General features: G+C 32.0%; 1 protein-coding gene across 3 annotated transcripts; it reads right to left on the bottom strand.

The window, feature by feature from the left end:
- Positions 1-5,149: 5,149 nt before the first annotated feature.
- Positions 5,150-20,870, bottom strand: LOC139519384 (myocyte-specific enhancer factor 2A-like). Of its 3 annotated transcripts, none has more exons than XM_071311400.1 (9): positions 20,727-20,870; positions 16,537-16,614; positions 16,035-16,238; positions 14,296-14,424; positions 12,619-12,835; positions 11,065-11,258; positions 9,530-9,638; positions 8,718-8,829; positions 5,150-8,297 (listed from the first exon to the last, which is right to left on the bottom strand). In XM_071311400.1, the coding sequence occupies exons 2-9, from the start codon at positions 16,588-16,590 to the stop codon at positions 8,087-8,089; spliced, it is 1,230 nt and encodes a 409-aa protein (XP_071167501.1). In that variant the 5' UTR covers positions 16,591-16,614; positions 20,727-20,870; the 3' UTR covers positions 5,150-8,086. The 3 variants fall into 3 exon arrangements, with proteins under 3 accessions (XP_071167501.1, XP_071167503.1, XP_071167502.1); XM_071311402.1 differs by lacking the exon at positions 20,727-20,870 and adding an exon at positions 20,608-20,705; XM_071311401.1 differs by lacking the exon at positions 20,727-20,870 and adding an exon at positions 17,388-17,501.
- Positions 20,871-22,538: the final 1,668 nt, after the last annotated feature.

Raw genomic sequence — 22,538 nt, 5'->3', positions numbered from 1 at the left:
TTTTTGGTCAAGGTAGTTTTTGATGAAGCTGAAGCCCAAGCAACTTGAAACTTGGTATACATGTTCCCTATGATTTGATCTTTCTAATTTAAATGCCAAATTAGATTTTTATGACCCATTTATGGGCATTATGTTTTCTGGTCTGTGCATCCGTTTGTTCGTTTGTCCGTCTGTACTTCGTTCGTCCGTTCCTTCATCCGTCTGTTGTTCGTCTGTCTCTCGCTTCAGGTTAAAGTTTTTGGTCGAGGTAGTTTTTGATGAAGTTGAAGTCCAATCAACTTGAAATTTATTACACATGTTACCTATGCTATGATCTTTCTAATTTTAATGCCAAATTAGAGATTTTCGCCCATTTTCACAGTCCATTGAACATATAAAATGATAGTGGGAGTGGGGCATCCGTGTACTAAATTGTCATATCTTGAAATCCTGTCCTGCAAATTTTCTTCATAAATAACAAGTTATTTTTGAAATACCCATTATATATATATATATAGGAGTATTTACAGTTGAATCATCTGAAAGCTATGAAGAAAAAAAAGTTACTGCATTTTGCATTAAGTCCAAGGAGTTGATATTAGCCAGACAAGTTTTATCTCTATCTATCCATTATTATACTCGTCAGGAATATTTTCCTCCAATTTTTGAATGCCTGATCAATTGCTTAGAAGTCATGTCATAAGAATTTGGAAATCAAGAGAGTTTCCTTCTGTTGAAGTTGTGGTCATTAGATAAAGTAAATTCTGCTTAAAATTATTTGATTGTAGTATATGTTTTTTTTCTGTTATGCCTGAATAAAGTGATTACATAGTTGTTGTATGGTCTTATTGTAAGAAGATTGAGTTTGAATGTTGTTCTGGTGGGAGATATTTGTGAAAGTAGCCAAAACGTATCCATTTTCCACACTTTATTTGTGTAGTGCTTGAAACAAGCTAGTGAGATATATATATATATAATTTGTATAAGAACTCTCCATTAAACTCTATCTAGTATAGTAGAAGTTACAGATAAGGTTTGAATTTCATTCCAGTTGAGTGATTTCTACTGAGTTGTGGTCATTTGACAGCATAAAAATACTAGAAAGAAATAAAAACCTTATACTAATGCATGAGCCTACTGTTGCTAAAAATATTTTAAATGTTCTAAAAGCTCAGTTTGACATTTTTACCAAAACCCTTTTTTTAAACCAGGTTTAATCCACCATTTTCGAGTTAAGAAAATGCCTGTTCCAAGTCAGGAATATGACCGTTGTTATCAATTCGTTTGATGTGTTTGAGCTTTTAATTTTGCCATTTGATAAGGGAATTTCCTTAGAGTTCAGTTGTTTTTTTATTTTATTTTTCACATTTCAAAATGAAAGCAATCTGTACTCTTCAGTGATAACATGCACTTTGATTTCTGTAGTCACTCACATTTTGCACTTTTTGTCTTGGTGTGTCTAATTTACTTGTCTTTGGTTATCTTTCTCTCCTATCTTCTTACCTTTACCTTCTTCATCTGGTCTTTTTGTTTCATTGATAATTCCTATAAAGGGGGGAAGTACCTTTATCAGGACTCCATGATCAGGTGTTTTTAAGCTCAGGATTTCTGGATTAATCCTTTCGGGATCCGGGATTTCTTTTTTATTTTGGGATGTTAAATTTGTTTAAATTCTGGACCTGTGGATTTCATGTTTTTAAGCCCAGGATTTTATTTGAAGAAGTGGGTTTGTTTTTATCCCGTTTCATGATTTATCATTAAATAAAATTATTCATACCCCTACATTAAAAGGTGACAGTTGAACTCATTATAATAGCGTATTAACTCTGCTACACATACATGTGCCTGTTAATAGTCAGGAACCTAGTCAGTAGTTGTCTAATATAAAATCTTCTTTTTGTTCTTAAATTGTAATTTAATCCATTCACTACTTTTATAGACTCATTCTTCTTCTTCTGATATACAGTTACAGCTTTATTAATATTGAAGATGACGAACTGTTGCATGCATGGAGTATATGATTAAAAATGTGAACAATACTTGGTGATATTTACATGAAAGAAAACAACAAGTGATTAAACCAGATGCTCCGCAGGGCGTAGCTTTATACGACCGCAGAGGTTGAACCCTGAACGGTTAGGGCAAGTATGGACACAACATTCAAGCTGGATTCAGCTCTAAATTTGGATTGTGATTAAATAGTTGACACAGCATAGGTTTCTGACACAGAATGAATGTGTTCTAATGAACTTAAAATTTTTGTTTCTCTTAGAGCAATTCACTATGCTGTTGAATATTAATCCTCTCAAAAAAATGTTTGAAGAAATTTTCTTTTTTATTTATGAAATTTCAAATGAGAAAAATTGAACCCAATTTTTTTAATCACATCCCCCTTTCCCTTATTCCAAAACTAATCTCAATTAAAATTTCTAATGGAGTTTGCAACAATAACTACTCATTTAAATACATCATAAAATATTAAGATGTAAAAAAACTGCTTGTTATCACTGAATGGTAAAGATTATTTTAATTTATCAGTTGGTAGTAAAAAGTGAATATACATTGTATATTGTATATAACAAAGATTTAAGTTGATTCTGGACAAAGAAAGATAACTCCAATTAAAAAAAAATCTTGCTATTGCACAATATTTTGCAATTAGATATTTCTTGCTTACTATTCTGGACAAAGAAAGATAACTCTAATTAAATTTTTTTTTGATATTTCACAATATTGTGCAATTAGATATTTCTTGCCATTGCGCAATACTGTGCAATTGAAAAGACTTGCTATTACACAATACTTAATATAATAATTTTAGATCCTGATTTGGACCAACTTGAAAACTGGGCCCATAATAAAAAATCTAAGTACATTTTTGGATTCAGCATATCAAAGAACTTCAAGATTTCAATTTTTGTTAAAATCAGACTAAGTTTAATTTTGGACCCTTTGGACTTTAGTGTAGACCAATTTGAAAACAGGACCAAAAATGAAGAATCTACATACACAGTTAGATTTGGAATATCAAAGAACCCCATTTATTCAATTTTTGATGAAATCAAACAAAGTTTAATTTTGGACCCCGATTTGGACCAACTTGAAAACTGGGCCAATAATCAAGAATCTAAGTACATTTTTAGATTCAGCATATCAAAGAACCTAACTGATTCATTTTTTGTCAAAATCAAACTAAGTTTAATTTTGGACCCTTTGGACCTTAATGTAGACCAATTTGAAAACGGGACCAAAAGTTAAGAATCTACATACACAGTCATGACAGTTAGATTCAGCATATCAAAGAACCCCAATTATTCAATTTTGATGAAATCAAACAAAAGTTTAATTTTGGACCCTTTGGGCCCCTTATTATGTTGGGACCAAAACTCCCAAAATCAAACCCAACCTTTCTTTTATGGTCATAAACCTTGTGTTTAAATTTCATAGATTTCTATTTACTTATACTAACGTTATGGTGCGAAAACCAAGAAAAATGCTTATTTGGGTCCCTTTTTGGCCCCTAATTCCTAAACTGTTGGGACCTAAACTCCCAAAATCAATACCAACCTTCCTTTTGTAGTCATTAACATTGTGTTTAAATTTCATTGATTTCTATTTACTTAAACTAATGTTATTGTGCGAAAACCAAGAATAATGCTTATTTGGGCCCTTTTTTGGCCCCTAATTCCTAAACTGTTGAGACCAAAACTCCCAAAATCAATCCAAACCGTTCTTTTGTGGTCATAAACCTTGTGTCAAAATTTCATAGATTTCTATTAACTTAAACTAAAGTTATAGTGCGAAAACCAAGAAAATGCTTATTTGGGCCCTTTTTGGCCCCTAATTCCTAAAATGTTGGGACCAAAACTCCCAAAATCAATACCAACCTTCCTTTTGTGGTCATAAACCTTGTGTTAAAATTTCATAGATTTCCATTCACTTTTACTAAAGTTAGAGTGCGAAAACTAAAAGTATTCGGACGCCGGACGACGACGACGACGACGACGACGCAGACGCCAACGTGATAGCAATATACGACGATAATTTTTTCAAAATTTGCGGTCGTATAAAAATATGTACATTGGTATTTATAGAATTAAATTATGTTGTGGAGAACAGTTGGTGTCAACTGATCTCCATAGGTTTCAATGGTTTGATATGGTAACAAGTTCTATTGGATGATGATTGTTTGCGGAAAAAATGACCATTTGTAGCTGTCTTTAGAAGTGGATATTTGCCGAAATGTTTGAGTATGTAATTTTCTTGTTCTAGTATTTGATGGTATGAGGACTAATGATGGGATTGCAATGAGTTCATGGATGACCTTGTAGAACAAGACAAGTCTGGTTTTGAGGCGGTGCTCAGTGAGTGAGGGCCATTGTAGTTCGTTTAACCTGGATGTAACACTACTGGTGTTGTGGTAATTGTTATATACATATCGGGCCGCATGCCTCTGTACCATTTCTAGCTTATTTTAATATTCTGCTGTGTGTGGATCCCATAAACTACAGGGGTATTCAAGTTTTGGTATCACTATTGATTGGTAAGCACAGGATTTGATACTGGTGTTAGAAATTTTTAAGTTTCGCCTCAGGAAGCCAAGAGATTTATTTGCATTTGATATGATGTTGTCGTAGTGATTGTTCCATTTTAAGTTAGACTGTAGGGTTACGCCGAGATATTTTGCAGATGTTACTGGTTCTAAAACATGGTTATGTAGGATGTAATCGCATTTAAATGGTTTCTTTTTTTGTGTGATGGTCAAGATTGTGCATTTTCCTGGATGGAAGGCCATGAGCCAATCAGCCTCTACATTGATGTATAGTGTAGACACATGTCTATTGTTGAAGATAATATGTTGCCCTATAGATGTTTCTGGTTATTTAGGCCATGAGGCTACTGATTGACAAGTGCTCATGCTGAAATGTCTCACCTGCTTTACCTCAGATATACACTTTACTACAGGTTACACTAAAGTCGACATTACCAATGATCCATGCAAATGAAGTCAAGGTCGAATGAACCCTACCAGATGTACATGTACACATACATTATAATCATACCATGCACCAAATATAGTCAACCTATTGCTCTAAGTATTGGAGAGAAAAATCTAACAACAAAAGCAATGCTAACCCATCCTATATCAAGTATTAAAACAAAACCAATAAACTTTTCAATCTTTTAATATGCATATTTATGTACAATACTTCTGATTAAAAATACCAGAATGATCATTTAATAAACAATTTCTTAACATGACAGAAACAAAACAGTTGGGATATAGGATTTCAATGATGCACAAAGTAACAAAATAATTTCAAAACCAACAAATTAAAACTTTAATTTTCATCTTTACCATTTTCATATCAAAATTTAAATATACAATAGTTCTGCATAAAATTTATTTTTTAGTCACCATTAAAATATCCCCTGCATTCTGTTTTAAAACCTGACTATTTAAACCTTTCAAATAACCAAGTTTTCCCACTTCCCCACAATTTTTTTACTACAGACAGTGAAAATCTTAAAGAATGAAATACTTATCTACATTTTATGGTCATTTAGAGCTCAAATAAAGTCCTTTTATCATCTTTAAGCTTATAAGACAATCTTGAACAGCATATAGCTTGCAAATAAGTATGATGACCTTAATATCTTGAACGAAACCTTGAAAATATGAATACCGGTAACTACTTTTCTGGAAAAATTTTAACAATATGAAGCAACTCATTTTAAGTGAAAACAGTGAATAGTGTTAAACTTGTGACAACATTGAGTTTTTAATTATAATACGTCGGTGACCATGTATATTTCAAACCGTTTTGTATGCTTCATTTTGGACTGACTAAAAGCCTGATTGACCAAACATCATCATTTCATTTATCTAATTCCAGACTTTGGCACTAGATATTTCTTTAGATATAATAACAAAAATGTAAAATGTTTTGACAGAGTGCATAAAAATGTACCACTGGTGTAAACAACACACACATACACAACTTTTCTGTGATATATACCATTATTCCAACTTGCTCTATATATTATACATAATTTTATCTTGCATTCAATTTGATACTATGAATTCAATTTTAGTGTAGGGACTTTAGAATTGTTTATAAGAAAAAGATTTTATTTCTAATAATGGGCATAAACAACTGACATTGTATGACTGCAATAAATCAAGAACTAAACAATTTACTGATATTTATTTAAAACAGGTCAAAAGACACTTTTGAAGTTTGTTAGTAAAATCTAAATAGCTCATGATACTATAATAGTGTATGATTGTTTGGTACTTACACATGTGCTCAAAAAAAGGAAAAGAATTCACTGGTATCTTTTTAATGAAAGGCACATTCTATTTAAAAGTTCTTAACAAAAATTATCACAAATAGAGTTCTGAATGTACATTATTAAATTCATTCTCTGGATCAAATGATTGTAGTGCATAAATTTTTGCAAGTGTTCTGATTAATCAAACCACAAAGGAGTAAGTTCGGTAAGGGCCATATTTGGCCCCAATTATAAAGTTCATAGTTACAAGACAATGAATGGTTTAAATTGCCTTAAAGACATGTGAGAAAGTTAAACAAAACTAATTTTGTCACAGTTTATTCTAACACGTTGATTTTTACGTCCCAAAAAAGTAAAGATAAAGGATTTTGGTGAAATTTGACAAAATCAGCTTGATTTCAACCAAATTAAGGACCAGGAAACACAGAGCGCAGGCGTCGACAAACTTAATATTCAAATAAGACATGTGAAATGTCTTCACAAACATTATTTTAAAAGATCTTTGTTGTCGACGTATGCGCTATGTTTCCTGTCCAATAATATATGGAAATTTACCCATTTTCAGTGATTTTTTCATGAAAAATGAATATGAGTACAACTTGTGACGTCATGATGAAATGCAGAAACGTAAAATTTTCAACAAAATGGCTTAATTCCTATCTAGTCACTGTATAAGCTATAATTTATTGTGATATTGGTCAATAAATCTGAATTTGAAATTTACGCTAAAAAAGGGGGCCATTTTAGGACCTTACTGAACATACTCCTTTAAACACTCAACAATAATCATATTTTTTCAATGAATTAAAAAAAAAAACCAATTAACCATGGCAACTGGAATTAATATTAATCAAATGAACAATCTACTACAACTTGATACTTATCTCATCTAGTATGAACATATAGGATGTTTTAATAACAACTAATTACTAATGATTTTGGTATTAATTGTTCAGATCATCTTCAAATATTTGTACAAAGGGAGATAATCTAATCTACATCACAATATAATGGATAAGTCATGATAAGATCTGGATTCAATCTGAGCTTAGAAGGGATTGTCTATGCCACACATATCTAATTATAAGATAATGATATTGTAATTTAAGTGGAGGGAGGTTTGGTTTAACAAAAATTATGACAGTAAAAAATGTGAACATCATCAGTATAAATATCTTCATTCTAATACAGAACCGGGATGTTGAGAAATATTGTTCCTGATAACTGCATATAATCATCACTAACAACAATATATAATTATATTAATACTTCCAGATTAAATGTTTCGTCATGATCAGGTTTTGTTACTGTTTTACAAATGGTTATGGAATTCAACAAACCAAAAAAACAGAGTTAAGGCAGATCTGGGTTCTGTACAATGTAGCTATGGCAACAGAAGTTATAAATGTGTGGTAAAATCAACCAATAACAAACAGAATGCAATTTGAACTAATTATTACACATCAAGTAATAATGTTGTATTAAAAAGCATTAATTTTATCAGTTGAACATAGGTATTTATTTTTGACATAAAAAATACAATAATATGAGATGCATATAAAGTGATTGATGATCAAATTAACGGATGATATGTTTCACAAACAAGACCATTACATGGTTCAATGATCAGATCATTTAATGAGGAAAAACTAATTTTATTTCATATGAAATCTTTCATTCTTTGTTCATACCTCATAGCACTATTAAAGTTATCATACATTCCATACAGTTCTATTTATAAACATGATGTAAGAATCTCACTTATTGCTACAACTATTTACATATGTACATGGTTAAAATCTAGCCCTCATCACCGATTTGATGTAGATCTAGATTTTTTCTCTGGTGGGTCTCCTTCATCTTCCCTGTCATCATCACTATCTTCAGCAGACGATCGTTTCCGTGGTGATGAGGGTTCTGTTTTAACATTTTTGTTCTGTTGTTCTAACAATCGTAAAGCAGCTGCCTGGTTGGCTGGTATTAACAAGTTCTGTAGACTCAGTGTAGTAGGAGTCATTCCACTAAAATATATATCAATCATTTCACTTTAATATACACCTTAAACATTTCATTAACAAGTTATACAAACATAGAGTATCATTTTTTCTAAACACAATTTTTCTCTAAAAATTAAAATATTCAATTTATTTCTATTTTTCAAATTAACTTAATTAAGTAATGTAGATATTTAAAGGACTTTTCCCCTGTTAAATGAACTCTTTTGTATTTGTTTTGTGTCATAAGCTTCGGTTTCATTCCCAAAGATTATTATTGATACATTATTTTACAGTATAAAACATTTGAATATAAATATCTTTTCTATTTATGTTCGTATTTCATGTTTAGTCACACTGTTTTGGTCCTTTGTCTTATAAACAGGTTCAGATTAAACCCTATAATGATGTAACTATTTAATATGAGGTCTCAGGATCTCAACTTACCCGGGTGTCAATGTAATACCAGAGGACTGTATGGCTGCTGTCAGTGGTCCAGGGTTTTGGCCCCAAGGGGCCAGTAAGTTTGCCAAATCAGCACTGTCTATCCTTAAATCACCTGTAATCATTAATCAATGTTAAATCTTTATTATGTGTTGTGTGCCCCCACATTATACTAACCTGACACATTAAAATTCTCTTCTCCCAATACAATGCAATATTATTGATTACACTTACTCTCCATATAAACAACATAGAAGAAATAAATGGGGAATGTGTCCATGGGACACAGATGATGCCCCATCTTGCATATCATATAAAGTTATAAACAAACATAACTGAAGAACTGTAAAAGTGACTACCCAAATTTGTACTTGAACTGTGTTTTGTGGTAATAAGCATTGTGTATAAGTTTCATAGCATTTGGTAAAGGCAAACTTAAGTTAGAGAAAGGAAACCAAAAATTCAGTAAATTTTAATTTGTAAAAGGGGCATAACTCTAGAACAGTATAAGTGACGCCACCAAAATTAAAACTTGATCTGTGTTTTGTGGTAATAAGCATTGTGTATAAGTTTCATAACATTTGGATGAGGCAAACTAAATTTAGAGAAATGGAAAGCAAATTTGGGATGTACAGACGGAGGGATGTACATGCAGACCGTCAAGGGTAAAACTTTAGCCCAAAATTGCCTTGGCAATCATACCAAATCTTCTTATTTCTATAGTTGACTGCCTTAGTGCTCATCTGGAACTTTGTATAAGTTTTGTGACTCTGACCCCATCCTGTCCCCCTATTAGTACAATGATTGTGACTTACTAGGTAGAAGGCCAGATGGTAAAGCTGAAGGGAGTGATGTATTGACCTGTTGACTTGGTGTGGCCTGGGAGACTAATGGTGTGTCTAATGATCCAGATTTACTTGAACCCTGTTAAAGATAAAAACATCGTGTAAAATCACTTGAGAAGTATAATATATATACAGACTAGTAATTGTGTGTAAGAAAGCAAGTCTATCATTCAAGTTTTGTGTGGCTGTTATCTGATACCAATACATTTATACAGGTTTATTTATATCAATGGTTGGTCATATTGTCATGTTTTGCAAGCTGTTTTTATAAGGTTTTACCTGAATTAATAGTTCTTAGTATTGCCCAGTCTTTGTTTTAAGTAACTGTTAGCTTACATAATGGTTCATCATTTTGCACATTTTTTATTTTAATTATTGACATTTTACTTATAGTACAGTGTTCTATTTTGTCATAAGTTTGTTTTTCAATAACCCAGATCATTCAATAAGTATTATGTTTTTATTGACATGTGCTTGTTTTTAGATTTGTTTTCCTAACATTGGTTTTGAAGGGTGTGGCAGTCTGCTGCTTTTTTCTTAACTCCTCGACTCCCTGCTATAATTTAAGATTGGTTTTGGGATTCATCTCTAACTACGACCAATTTGAGTTATTTTCCTTTGAACAAAACCAAAATTTCAATGGCCACAGATTGTAGTTTTTTTGAATTGATCATATACAAATATGGTTTATAATTGAACTGAATAAAGAGAACAGCAAATTTGTAACTATGCCAATTCAAAATGGAAAGATAGGTTGTTCTAACTTTGTGACCCTACTAGTACTCTTTCAAGGTTTATCAAAAAGTTCTGTTGGAATTATTTATAATAAAATTTATTTAGATTTTGATTGATAAGACCTTTACACAGTGCTGACATCAGCTCTTTGTTTTTCTTAGGTACAACTACACTTGAATTTTAGTTGTTGTTTTTCAGTTAAGTTAAAGTTTATTTGATGTTTTTACCAGTGCTGAGGACAAACCTTTAACATTTGTAGGCTTAAATCAAATATAATCAATCTCAACTTTGATTGGTGATTTTATCGATGCTGTTTGCGAGACTGTCTTGTCCTTAGGCGGAAAAAAAATATATGTCTGTTTCCTGCTGCCATTGCAAAACAAACAGGGTCGGTAGGTCGAGTTTTTTTTTTTTTTTTTTTTTTTTTAATTTTTTTTGCATTCCCTGTCAGATTTGCAGATGGTTAAATGTCATGTTTGGTTAGGGTCCTGTACCCTAAAATCATGTAATCTCTTTAAAGAAGCTTTAATTGAATAATCCTCCCAGTGCCGACATTTTTTAAACCTTAATTGTATCACATTTGTGCTGGGAGCAGCCATTTTGATTGTTTGGGTATAGTAAAATACGGATCTGGCTCAGACCGGAAACAAATTTTTCCGGACCTGAAACGATTTTTCTCCGGAATTGAATAAAAAGATCTAGGGTCGGGGGCTTTGAGTCAGGGTCGGTCGGGAAACAGGAAACAGACATAAATTTTTTTTTGGCCTTACCTGTCCTGATGACGAATCTTTATCTTTGCTTGGTATAACAACTCGTAGTCTTGGTTTTTCTTTTTCATTTTGTGTCTGTGTTTGTGGGTTTGTCAACATCTGAATCATTTCTTTGCTGAGACTTAGTCCTGAAGGCAACATAAAGCCCCTACTAGGAGTCTCTGATGTACTTTGGTCTGTATGTACAACCTTAACTGAAATCAATCATCAAAATTTATCATATTTGTGCTGAAAACTGGAATATCAATAACAGTACATGTATATTGTAACTGTGTTGACCCAAGTATTTTCAAATATCACCATGGTATTTAAAAAGTTGTTTCTATATTCTATTATAAAATAAGATTACAATAGCAGCAAAATACCATATATACAGAATAACAGAATATGTGGTAATTAGCTACACCATTCCACAGTACTGCAGGACAGTGATACAGTATATTCAGTATTTTTGCCAGCGCTCATTATTTTCCTCGTTTACAAATAAATTTTCAAAATAACAAAGTTTTTAGATCAGTTTCTTTACTAAAATTTGTCATGGTACAACCCCAATCTAATCAATAGTCACATCAGACGTCTTAACAGGCAATCTGCTTATCCCATGGGTCATAATGATCCTCAAAACGAAATTGTAAAATGAATCAGTCGGTAAACATTTCAAATTAAAAATAGTTATCATATTATAACAATTTGCACCATGGGTAGGAGCACCTCTGAAAATGAGAATTTCATTTCAAGAAGGACTACTTTAATCTAATACTCTTTCTCAGTGCTGATAGACCAATTCAAGATCTGTCTTCATTCCTTTACATTGAGGACATCTAGGTTAGGCCTATGAAACAAGGTCTTTAGAATTTATTTACCTGACTGGGCACTGGATGAAGGCGACACAGTATGTTTAGTATTAGGTTGTAACATGCCTTATTTACCTGACTGGGCACTGGATGAAGGCGACACAGTATGTGTAGTATTAGGTTGTAACATGACTTATTTACCTGACTGGGCACTGGATGAAGGCGACACAGTATGTGTAGTATTAGGTTGTAACATGACTTATTTACCTGACTGGGCACTGGATGAAGGCGACACAGTATGTGTAGTATTAGGTTGTAACATGACTTATTTACCTGACTGGGCACTGGATGAAGGCGACACAGTATGTGTAGTATTAGGTTGTAACATGACTTATTTACCTGACTGGGCACTGGATGAAGGCGACACAGTATGTGTAGTATTAGGCTGTAACATGACTTATTTACCTGACTGGGCACTGGATGAAGGCGACACAGTATGTGTAGTATTAGGCTGTAACATGACTTATTTACCTGACTGGGCACTGGATGAAGGCGACACAGTATGTGTAGTATTAGGTTGTAACATGACTTATTTACCTGACTGGGCACTGGATGAAGGCGACACAGTATGACTGGGCACTGGATGAAGGCGACACAGTATGTGTAGTATTAGGCTGTAACATGACTTATTTACCTGACTGGGCACTGGATGAAGGCGACACAGTATGTGTAGTATTAGGTTGTAACATGACTTATTTACCTGACTGGGCACTGGATGAAGGCGACACAGTATGTGTAGTATTAGGCTGTAACATGACAACAGAGGAGGTGGATGCTTGGCTGGCTTGTGCTGCCTGTTGCTGGAGATTTTGTAATTGTTGCAGAGCAGCCTGTTGTTGCTGTAAGGAAAAGGCTGCATTCTGGACAGGTTGACCGACGGGCACTGTAACATTCATCTGTTGATATTGTCCTTGATTCTGAAACAAAAAGTGTTTGAAATAAGATGCTGGTTACAAAATTTTAGAGCGTATTGGTTTATTTTGTTTTACACTGTTCTTATGTTGTGTTGTTACATCATTTTCCCATGGGCAATATCAGTGCTCTCAAACATGTTACACACCGCAACAATGTATATTTGTTTTGCCTGTCCTAAGTCGTCAAATCTGCAGTAATCACAAGTGTGTTAACACTGAGGTTTGGCGTTAGAATCATACTTCGATAATTAGGTTAGTTTAACTAAGCTTAATATAATAAAGGATTGTTAGTTATTTGCTAAAAGGTCAGTGGTTCTTTCAAATTGTGTTGAAAGTGGCATTAAACACCAGCAATCAAGTGTTAAATTATAGTTCATAGTTCATATCTTTTGAAACCGGGTTATCAATTTTTTTCATCTATCATGAAGCCTTGTGAGCAATTTCATATGAAGTGTTTGTGTCTGATATAAAAAATATAATTTTCCTTACATTTAGGCCAAGATCTAACTTAATCTATTCTGTATTTTATAATTCAAAATTTTGCAAGATATCTTAATTACTGTATGCAAAATTATAAATTAAGTAACAATATATACCAGTACGTACACATGTTAATATGATTATACCACCTTAATATTCCTATCAATATATACCAGTACACATGTTAATATGATTATACCACATTTATATTCCTAACAATATATACCAGTACACATGTTAATATGATTATAACACCTTAATATTCCTCAAAATAGATTCTAATAATCACTGTAATTTCATCTGATGTCTTTTAATTATTTATATATAGCTACAAATATTTAATCCTAATAAAATCAATGAAAATCCAGAAATAGCTACAACTTCACAAGCAACAAGACCAAAATAGATCCAGGATACAATGTAGCTAAATAATTGTATAATCCGGAACCATCAAATGAATTTAAGGTGCGACTATTTACATCACATACATGTACTGAATATAAATTTCCTTCACAACACAATGCACTTAGACATGTGTAAAATAAACCATGCATATATAACTGTAGTTGTTTTATGTTTTTGTGAAAGAAAACTCAACTATAATTTTTAAAATGAACAATCTGTAAGTGCATGGCTTTAAAAACATTTCATCTGATAAAAGACGATTGAGAGGATGAAAAATGTGGCACATTGTGATATGGCCAAAATTTTATGTTAATTAGTATTAGATACTACTCTAGTAATAATAGGGTCAATATTAACAAATTTAAAAATATACAAAATTATCAAATCAAAAAATAAAACATGTACATTACTGACTTGATGAAAATGCATGTACATTTATTATGTGGTCCTTCAAAAACGATTGTGTTTTGGATATTGGTTTGTAAAACCCTCATCATCACATAAATATTAACTGTTACAGAAATGTTACTGATAAATTAATGATATGGATAGATTAAGAAATCTGATCATGAACTTACTACTCCCTGCTCCATGGCTTTTTTGAAGTCGTCGTCTATCTTTTTGTATTTTTCCTCAGTCCTTGGTGTAAGTACATAGTTGTCATCATCATCACCTCCTTCACCAGAGATGTCTTTCTTGTTCAACATCTAATTAAAATTTAAATACATTAAATGTTAAATCTATATAAAACAACAACTGTGTACACAAATGCTCAACATTTGTATATGTAGGAAAGATAATCAGATACAACATGCATACAAAATATCCTGCATTACAACATTCTATATTACTACTCTATCATAAACTTTTTTATGCCCCACCTAAGGGCATTATGTTTTTCGGTCTGTGCATCTGTTTGTCTGTCCGGCTTCAAGTTAAAGTTTTTGGTGAAGTTGAGGTCCAATTAACTTGAAACTTTGTAAACATGTTCCCTATTATATGATCTTTCTAATCTAATGCCATGTGAGAGTTTAGAACCTAATTTTTACAGTCCACTGAACATAGAAAACTAAAGTGTGAGTGGGGCACCTGTGTACTACATGATTGTATTGACACATTCTTGTATCTTAAGTGTCGCACTATATCTGTACCAAGTCAAGGTATCTGTTTTTCATTAGTCATTGTTTGAACAACTATTTTTTGGAAGTGTTGCAGGGGTTCAAATTAATATTTGGTACTGGAAGGTCCAGGACATTTGACTCTCCAAACTGAAAGGTCCACAACTTAAATTCCAGGTCATACTTTTGGTATTACGTTAGCTTATTTCATTATCAGTTTCACAGTTGTTCATGATAAATGCAATTGTCTTGTATATAATTAATTCAAGTTATCTTTTTTTTTTGTATTGGGAAGGGTGTCACTGTGGGTGGGTGTGTTGTCTCAACAATTGGTATTACTAATTATGATATGATTATCTCAGGGTTGACATTATTTCAGTTTACTAAAGCTTATGATGCTTTGCTTACATTCAGGTATCATATCTAGTTGCACTATTTGTGAAAATAAAGTAAGAAACTTCCAGCTATTTATAACTGGCCCTTCAAAATCGAGAAAAAATTACCCCTTTGAAAGTGCAGTTATATGATTACACTTTAAAAACATCTACATGCATTATCAACATTCATCACTAATAAAAAAAATTAATACTGTCACGTACATTGTATTGGAATTTGACATTAAAATTTGTCAAAATGTAATTTAGAGTTTCTGTATAAATCATTTTCTGCTTTTTCTTTCTTTTCCATATATCTTTTGGTTTTCAATTCTTGTGTTTATATTTCATAACCAAAGATATATTTTGTCACCTGCCTGGATTTTTTTTTTATGTAGTTGATCGCCAAAACCTGGCATTACCCTTATCCGCATCCAGAATCAGACCCGATATTGTAATTGTCATCCATTGTTTTTCAATGTTGTTTTTGTCAGTCAGATACGATTTTACTCGAATTTACACATTACTTGTCGGCGATTTTCTATATAAAGCTAGCGGACCAGTAGCGGTTGAACAAAATGAACATCGCTGTCACGAATAATAAAGATGAAAATAAGTTTTTAGATCATTTATTGGAGACTTTGGTTAAAAGGTTTGCAAAGTTATTTTTAATTTTATTTCAAGTCAAAGTCTGTCGGGATAGCTAGTAACCAAGTAGAAAGTCTGATTGCAAAAGAGGAAGGTCACGGACCTCGGACCACCATTTATTTGAAACCCTGGTGTTGGTGTTTTGTTCAAGTCTAACATAAGTATTTAATCCTTTACCTCTACAATATCTTTGTTAGTTTGACTGACAACGGTATCATTATACTCAGTATATTTCAGTAGAACTCTGTCCATGTCAGAACTAGCATACTGGTACAGCTTGTTGTTACTGGTGAATATAATCAAGGCTATCTCACAGTCACACAGGACACTTAATTCATACGCTTTCTTCATCAAACCAAACTTTCTTTTGGTAAATGTCACCTGTAAAAAGACACGCATGTACACTACTAAGTACAAGCACACAATGTCACATGTGACACAAACTGACTTATTTTAAAAAAGCTTCAAACTCTTCTTTGTGTATGACACATAAAAAATATAAGCAGATACAATTGTTATATTTTACATGAATATGCATGATTTTTATTTGTAGGTAAGAAAAAAGTCACTTATAGTTCCAAAATTTAACAGGAAGGGTGAGCAAACATTATAATTTTGAATTAAATCTTATTTAATGACATTTATAAGTGTCATCTTTCCCTTCATGTTTTATTCTTACCTGTCTATTTCTTTCATCATTGATTCGGGTTATGCTAATCTTCTTTCTTCCCATTTTCTTTTATGTTTAAGTTTCCACCTGCATTTAATTTATAATAATTAAAACACTTTTTTAAAGAAATTCAATTGCGTGAATCAGTTAAAAGTCTATAATGGTTAACTGAAAATCCCCCTGACAAATTACTTCCTTCATTTAATCAATACATGATTGCAGATTTTATTCCTTTTACTGCGCTAATGACAAAACAGGAATATCAAATATAAAGAAATTCTTCATAATTTAATATACATGGAGGTGTTTTGGGATATGCAGTATACATATATATGTTATCATAAATGTACAAATAATCTATACACATACAGTACTAAATGTACTGTTGACAAATAACTACCATGTACACCCTACCATGTTCATGGTGTTTAATATAAATATTCTCATTTGGTTTTACCTGATATGAGTATTATTAGAACAAACATATCATTAGTCACTATATTGACATAAACATGTACTTATTTTGAGACACATCAAAATAAAATCTAAAATAGTTCTCACACTTTACATATATGTAAATACATTGAAAGATGCAATACAAAATGTAGTAAAAGCTCTCACAAACTGAAAGGACAAAAAATGTAAATACCCAACACTAATCCCCTAAGAAGGTCATTGCCTATCTTTGGTTATGGTAAATACATAATCATACTTAGAAATGAAATTCACATCTGTCACCATTGTTTATTTTTAATACCTTCTTATTGATAATTTTATTTTTCATAAATAACATAACAACAAACCTTGCAATGTTTAGTCTATATATATTAATTTTACCAAAAATACACTAAAAGATTTACCTGTTTTAATTTTACCTGTGTATACCTGAGATCATGTGAAATATATCTATCTAACAATGTACTAAACATGTCATGGCATGACACACTGAGTTTTTGTGAACTGGGAATTTCCATTGTGGCTATTTATAGGGGTGACATCAGGAAGCTAAGAAGGTTCTTTATTGATTTTGGATAGATTCTCTAGCTAATATCATTGATTTGAATACTAGGAGAAAACTTCTGTAATATTAAAACAGTATATTGACAGAAATGTCACAATTCTTGTGTCACTAATATAAACTTTTCTATGTATAGATTTCATTTTAGTCCCACCCACTTCTAAATGTGATGCCAGTCTATATAAAGAAGATAAGAATAGTATGCACACACTATTTCATCTCAGCCACCGTGCAAGGGCTGTATAGCCAGTCAAGGTCGTTAAAAACTTCTATTTGTTGTATTTCATTTTGAAAACATAAAGCTGGTTGATATTTCATAAAATGATTCTCTATATATGCTTTGAGCTGGAAGATCAGGAACAGTAAATAACGAAGTTTCGTTATAATTCAGAGTTGTTTGACTCACCAACTCTTTTTTCTAACCTGTAAAATTTAACTCAACATGCATGTGTATGCCATAGAATAAAATATTCAGATTTATTTTATCTACTTAATAATTTTATTAATGTAATTGTATTCCAAAATAGTGCTTTCTAGAAAAATCTATTTTGTATATAAATGGCAAAGAATTGTATTGTACTAACCTACATGTACCCATGTCCCCCGTATTATAATAGTACATGAAAAATGGTGCCATTACATCTAGGAATGTGTACATTTTGGGATACTTTGCAAGTAATACCCAGATTTCTGAAATAGTTCCAGTCTGCGCCAAAAACTTTTTCATCTACTAGTCTGGACACTTAATATCAAAACTTGTCCTTATATGACTATATATAATTTTTTAAATTTTCACCAGTCCGAATTAATATTTACTAGTCTGGGGCATTAGACTAGTGGCTAACGGTGCAGACTGTTAACTTCCCACTGGTCAACTCATATAAATCAGGCTTTAATGTGCATATTGTTATACGTTTACTTTTCTGCATTGGCTAGAGGTATAGGGGGAGGGTTGAGATCTCACAAACATGTTTAACCCGCCACATTTTATCGCCTGTCCCAAGTCAGGAGCCTCTGGCCTTTGTTAGTCTTGTATTATTTTAACTTTAGTTTCTTGTGTACAATTTGGAGTTTAGTATGGGGTTCATTATCTCTAAACCAGTATATATTTGTTTAGGGGCCAGCTGAAGGACGCCTCCGGGTGCGAGAATTTCTCGTTGCATTGAAGACCTGTTGGTGACCTTCTGCTGTTGTCTGCTCTATGGTCGGTTGTTGTCTCTTTGGCACATTCCCCATTTCCATTCTCAATTTTATTTTGTCAACCTGGTATTTAAATGTACATGAGAAGCACAACTCCGCCAAAGGCTTCATGTCAAAGGGTAAGAGTAAAGTATCCAGACATAAATAACTTTTGACCTTCATGATAATACATGACCCATGGCCACTATCATATAATTGGTACATTTTAATACTTCTTATATTATATGTCTGTGTCAAAAAAAAAACTATTTCCCAGACATAGTTGCACATGACAGAAGAAAACAACTGACATGATTTTCAAGATTAAAAACCTCTTTCAGATATGATGAAAATCTATATAGCTATGACTCTGTCAACACCGTAAGTGATAGAACAAGAAGAAATATACATGTAAATACTGCTTTGGTAAATGTCTCCATTCTTCAAAAGGATTATAAACTAGGATTTGTCATTACCAAATATAACAGTACAAAAAATATATTCAACAAAAAGTTAAATTTAAATTGCAAATCAGACAAAGTAAAACTGTAGAAAGCAATACAAAGCTGACTTCATATATACATTTATGTATCAGCTGGTTAAATAACAACTAAATAAAAGGAAACATTTGTCATATGTTACTTATAAATGTAGTAAAGAAAAAGTGAAACTGCTTTTGTTTTTAAATTTCACTTGCAGAATAATCTGAAACAATTTTCTTTTTATATATTTTTTGCTTTTCAAACTTCTATCTTGTATCATTAATTCAAACAAATAAGTAACTTGAAATGTTGCTGGCCTAAATACACCTTATCGCTAATCCCGGCTGCTTGAACTTTTGATGCCTACAACAATCACTTTCCCATTGTGGCGTCAGATATTTTGTTTTATGATGTCAAAATTTTACGGGAACCTGTGTGATATCCAGTAATGGCAGACAAATAGTGATAAGGTGTATGTACATGTCTCACAATATGCGTAAAATAAATTTGGTACATCAATTGTTATTATTTTATGAACATAGCAGCTATATCATGTATATATAGATAACTTACATCCAGCCAACATAACAAAGTCCAACAAATTCCCCCAAAACATACTGTATCCAATTGTTAAATGAATAAACAGTACATAATATGGAAAATAAAATCTTCAACATTGAAATGTATGTATGAAAATCAACTGTGACAATTAAAATAGTCTCTGTTCTGCTTAGGATTGGATGAAGTAATGCAATGTATTTTATATTTTATCTGAAAATATATTAAGCATGCATAAATGCATGACCTCATTTTTACATTTTAAAATTCAAACAAATTTTAACTTCATATTGCACTCAAAATTTCATTTACTCTCCTTCTGGCTGTATACATTTTTTGGTTCTCAACATAGAATTCATGTTCTATTTTTATGCAAGATCAATGCTTGCAGTTTACTTATACTAGGGATCATGGATGCATCTGTCCTTTTGCATTGTTTTGCAAGTTTAAACTTCAATAAACCAGAATTAGCTAATCACAAAGATGTTATAATATTGCAATGAATTATGAAGCAAATATGCACTGCTTTTCATTTGATTCACAATATTCTAAATAAATCTACATAAATAAAAGTTAGCTAAATATAAATTTTCATAAATAGACAGCACGTGGTATAATCAAATCTGGGTAAACAAGACGTTACGATGTCGACTCGTAATCGTGTCGCCCACTTTCGATTTCAAAATCGATCACCATTAACTGAACTGATTTTGTATTTATGAAATTGGTAGTTTTATCTAAAATAAAGTAGTATACATCTTCAAATAAGTCGCCATTATATGTTCCGAGCATACTACTGAACGGGCGGGTAATGGAATTTGTCTATGTAGACAATACACAAACCTAAATTGAAATTGTGCCAAATTTACGCGGCCCGTTCACTGCCATTTTGGGTGGATGTATCCTTGATGGAAATATTATGAGACTTATTGGTTTAAAACAATTAAAATATAGATATTTACCTTATAAAAATAACTAAGTTGCTATTTTTACTATCCAGTAGGATCTTGTCGAATAAAATCTTCAACTTCTGTGCTATTTTAGGCACGGAAAACACTATGGTATTTATAGCGTATCCAATATGGCGATTATTCCGCGCAAGAAATATATTTGGCATCACATGACTAAAGGAAATTTTAAAAGATTAAAATTAAGGAGCATCAAATATTTTTATCAACAGATGATACCATTTATCTATATTTTTCTTATGGTTTTTTTACGTGTCAATCAGTATTTTATTCAAACATGACAAAAGACCAACGGACTATGTTGTGTCTAACAGGTGCCCGCGTACATATCCTGTTACAAATATGGTAACCGTTTGGATCATCTGGTACCCCTTCATGTTGAGACTTTCCATTTCTGTTCTGCCTTACAATTTTCAAGGAAGAACCCAGCAACAATTTAAACATGAAAATAATTGAAATCCTATAAATTCTTAAATCTTTCCTGATGTATAAGAACAAAAAAAAATCTAGCGAAACTAAAAATAAAACACATTTGAAGGAGGTATTAAAAATAAATCGTGACTGGTTTCTGGTTCTACTGACGCTTAAGGAATTTGAGGCTCATTGTGGGAAATTTGTTAAGCTGGAAAATCAGACATCTAAACTGTGAAAGTTTGGTGAACAGATAAAAAAAACATAATCTAGTCTCGCAATTGGTTATAAATAGAAGTATAAACACTCTCAAGCGTTTATATGAATACATTAAAATGATTTCAAAACAAACATTTAATTTGCAGATGATATAGTTGTATTATAGTGATTTTTGTAAATGCTGGAAACTAGAAGTTAACATGAACAAATCAAAAGTCATTATATTCTAACTCATATGGAACCAGATGCTCCGCAGGGCGCAGCTTTATACGACCGCAGAGGCCGAACCCTGAACGATTGAGGCTAGTGTGGACACAACATTCAAACTGGATACACGGCTCTGAATTTGGATTGTGATTAACTGAATAGTTGACACAGCATATAGGTTTCTGACACAGAATGAATGTGGTCTAATGAACTTAAAATATTTGTTTTGCTTTTTAGCAATTCACTATGCTGTTGAATATTAATCCTTTGATATTTGAAGAAATTTTCTTTTTCATTTCTGAAATCCGAAATAAGAAAAATTATACCACCAATTTTTTTTCACCTCCTCCTTTCCCTTATTCCAAAAATGATCTCAATTCAAATTTTTAATGGAGTTTTTTACAATAACTACTCATTTAAATACATCATAAAATATAAAATGTCACACAGTCATGATTTTTAAAAGTTGATTTAAGTACTATTCTGGACTAAGAAAGATAACTCCAATGCAACATTTTATATTGGCAAATTTCCAATGAAGTTCATTAAACTAAAGTTTTTGGCAAATTTCAAATGGAATTTATTAATAATAAAGTTTTTGGCAAATTTCCAATATACAAAATTTAAGAGCAGTTTAGGTGAGATATTAAAATGAGTTTCAATTACCAATCTTACACTGCTTTTAAATTATGTTTTGTATTTAAAAGTAATTGTCCATTAACCTGGAAATCCTTTCCCCCCTTTTTGCACCTTATTCCTTAACGGTTTGAGCCATAACTCCCAAAGACAACTCTTACCATCCCTTTATGGTGACTTGAATAAGACCGGTATCACTCAGATTACAATTCTACATTGACAGGTAAGTTTGTATTTAGCCTATGAAATACTTATTTAGCCTTGAGAATTGAAAGGTCAGTTTCCCTTTCATACAATAGAAGTTGATAAATTTGGCTTCATGCCATTTACCTT

The sequence above is a fragment of the Mytilus edulis genome, chromosome 4, assembly GCF_963676685.1.
Source record: "Mytilus edulis chromosome 4, xbMytEdul2.2, whole genome shotgun sequence".
NCBI lineage: Eukaryota > Metazoa > Mollusca > Bivalvia > Mytilida > Mytilidae > Mytilus > Mytilus edulis.
This window is presented reverse-complemented; position numbering and strand designations above follow the sequence as displayed.

Excerpts from the sequence above, each read along its gene's own strand:
- LOC139519384 (XM_071311400.1), bottom strand. The coding sequence starts at position 16,590 with ATGGGAAGAAAGAAGATTAGCATAACCCGAATCAATGATGAAAGAAAT. Across the intron at positions 14,425-16,034 it reads CTAACAAAGATATTGTAGAG|ATGTTGAACAAGAAAGACAT; the intron begins GTAAAGGATTAA and ends AATTTTAATTAG. Across the intron at positions 8,298-8,717 it reads GGTATTACATTGACACCCGG|TGGAATGACTCCTACTACAC; the intron begins GTAAGTTGAGAT and ends TATATATTTTAG.